This window comes from Silene latifolia, chromosome 11, assembly GCF_048544455.1.
Source record: "Silene latifolia isolate original U9 population chromosome 11, ASM4854445v1, whole genome shotgun sequence".
Classification (NCBI taxonomy): Eukaryota; Viridiplantae; Streptophyta; class Magnoliopsida; order Caryophyllales; family Caryophyllaceae; genus Silene; species Silene latifolia.
The window spans coordinates 3,975,454-3,978,280 of NC_133536.1; the positions used below are offsets into that span (position 1 = coordinate 3,975,454).

A 2,827-nucleotide genomic window follows, 5' to 3' on the forward strand; every position below is an offset into this window, starting at 1 on the left:
TTACCCAACTGACAGGAAGCACACACAAATGTTCGACTTAAGGAATTACAATAAATCAAACTGTTCCTACGGATATTATTAAAAACGGCAGGACCCGGATGTCCGAGACGGTCATGCCAAGTGATAGAAGAAACGGCAGTGAGGGCTTGTGGAGAAGCTTGAGCAGGTGACGGTAATGTTGTGGAGATCAGAGGATAAAGATCACCCGTGCTATTGCATCTCATGAGTCAGTTACCCGTCCGTAGGTCCTTCACAGTGAAACCAAAAGGATCAAATTCAACAGAGACATGATTATCGGTAGTAAATTGTCGGACTGAAACAAGATTCTTAATTTTATTAGGGACATGAAGGACATTGCGCAAAATAAAAGGGGGGAACGGGGTAGAAAGGATTTTGGAGCCATAACCTCGAATTGGTATTTCACTGCCATTACTATTGACATATAACATATGACAATAGGGTTAGTTATAAGTTAGTTATAAGTTTGTTATAACTACCTAGAGTTAGTTAGCCTACAAATTATAGTTAAGATGAGGAAGGTCGGTGTATGTAAGCTATAAATAGCAAGAGATCAGATCATTGTAACATAACTTTCATATATGATATTCTTACACAAATTACATTCACTAATATTCTTTCTACATCATTAATCTCTACATCAATACAAGTTTATTGGTGTTTACATGGTATCAGGTTCTTGATACTTCAAGAAAATCATCTGCTTCCGCTTATAATCTTCATATCTTCATCTGTTTGTTTCTATACATCTTCATCTTCACTTTGATAAACTTCTTCGTTTTATTTTTCTTTCAACCATCTTCATCATGCCTGATTCTCAAGATCATTCATCATCTGATTCTTATGAATTTTATGATGATCCATTATATCTTTCTTCCTCTGATCAGCCTACATCTTTACTCACTCCTGTACTGTTTGATGGGACTGATTTTTTGAGCTGGAAACAAGATGTTCTTATGGCCTTAGCTGCGAAGAACAAAGACGGGTTCATTAATGGTTCCTTGGTCAAGCCTTCTGCAACAGATAAGAAGTACCATCAATTCATCCGATGTGATTTAATGGTGCTCAAGTGGATTTTAAATTCTACAGACAAATCAATCAGGGAAACACTAAAGTACATTAGAACTGCTAAAGCTTTGTGGGATGAGATCATGGAAAGATATGGTCAAACTAATTTCATTGAGATTTATCAGTTAAATCAAGATTTGAGTTCAGTGTCTCAAGCCAACTCTTCTCTCATTGAGTATTACAGCAAGGTGAAACAAATTTGGGAGACTCTGGACAGTTTGGACCCCATTCCAGATTGTTCTTGTGGTAAATTAGCCGCTTGTACTTGCACTTTACTCAAACGTATGCAGGCTCGTGATCAGCAAGCCAAGTTGATCAGATTTTTGATGGGATTAAACTCTGGTTATGACACTGTCAGAACCCAGATTTTGTCAATGGATCCCTTACCCTCCATCAGTAAGGTTCTTGGTCTTCTTCAGAAGGTGGAGAAGCACAAGCAGTTGACTGAGATTGTTGAGCATGTCACTGATATCACTGCATATGCTAGTTATAAATCTTCAGATGCCTCAACCTTGATAAAGAAACCTGGTTCACAAACTGGTTCAGCTTCAGCTAAGTATTGCAGTCGGTGTGAGATGAATAATCACAGTCTTGAAGAATGCTTTATGGTCAATCCTTGTCCATCATGTGGAAAAGTAGGTCATTCAGTCAATAAGTGTTTTCACATTGTTGGTTTTCCTGGGAAGAACAACAAAGGGAAGGGTAAGATGGCTTACAATAAGAATGCTAAACAATCTTTCAAGAAAACTGCTAATAACGCAGATATGGTCATTGAGTCCTCTCCTCTGGATGATGATACTGATGTAGCAGCTGCTAGTTCTTCACAGTCTGCCTCTTTTGATTCTACAGTAATTGATGGACTGGTTACTTCAGTGATAGATCAAGTATTGAAGCGTATTTCTGACAGTAAAACAGGTCTCTCTACCTCCAACTTTGCAGGTATTTCTCATCATGCTTTTACTGCACATCAACATAATGCTCATATTGCACAATCTAGTAACTATTTTACTGATTGGATTATAGATACAGGCGCATCTGACCATATGACTTATAATATTGATTTGTTACATAATAAAGTAACATTGAATCCTCCTATGTTGATTGGTTTACCTGATGGCACTCATAAGAGTGTTTCAATATCTGGAGATGTTTTGACACCTGAAATCACCTTGAAACATGTGCTTCTTCTTACTGATTTTAAGCAGAACCTGTTGTCTGTTAGTAAATTGATAGATAACAATAACTTGTCTGCTATTTTCTTGTCTGAACATTGCCTGTTTCAGGACATTTACCCTTTGAAAGAACACGCTGCAAACCATCAACGAACTACTCTTGACTATATTACTGATGAAACTAAACCTACGAATAAATGGAAAACCCCCGAAATAAGGGACGGAAAAACGATTCTCACCAAAAGGGAGACTTTTATTGAATAAAAGATAGATATGCATGCTATTGATTAAAATTTGAAACAATTTTGGGGCTTACCATCGATCGATTGATAATCGATGGGAGCTTCTGTATAATTTGATGGAGGTTAGGGTTTTTTAGAGAGAATTTTTTTTACAACAACTTCTTTATAAGCATATTTGTTGATATATTCTACAAGAAAAATTACATCATTTTACAAATAAAGAGAACGATCGATTAATCTTAATACTCTGATTACGAAACACCCTAACAAAATCAAGGAACTAAAATATGCTAGTTAAATTTGACATTATATTCTTATCTTTATAAA

General features: G+C 36.3%; 1 protein-coding gene across 1 annotated transcript; it reads left to right on the forward strand.

Moving 5' to 3' along the window:
* Nucleotides 1-824: 824 nt before the first annotated feature.
* On the forward strand, nt 825-2,522 carry LOC141612606 (uncharacterized). The gene has a single exon (XM_074431418.1). The coding sequence runs from the start codon at nt 825-827 to the stop codon at nt 2,520-2,522; it is 1,698 nt and encodes a 565-aa protein (XP_074287519.1).
* The last annotated feature ends 305 nt before the right edge of the window (nt 2,523-2,827 follow it).

Excerpts from the sequence above, each read along its gene's own strand:
- LOC141612606 (XM_074431418.1), top strand. The coding sequence starts at position 825 with ATGCCTGATTCTCAAGATCATTCATCATCTGATTCTTATGAATTTTAT.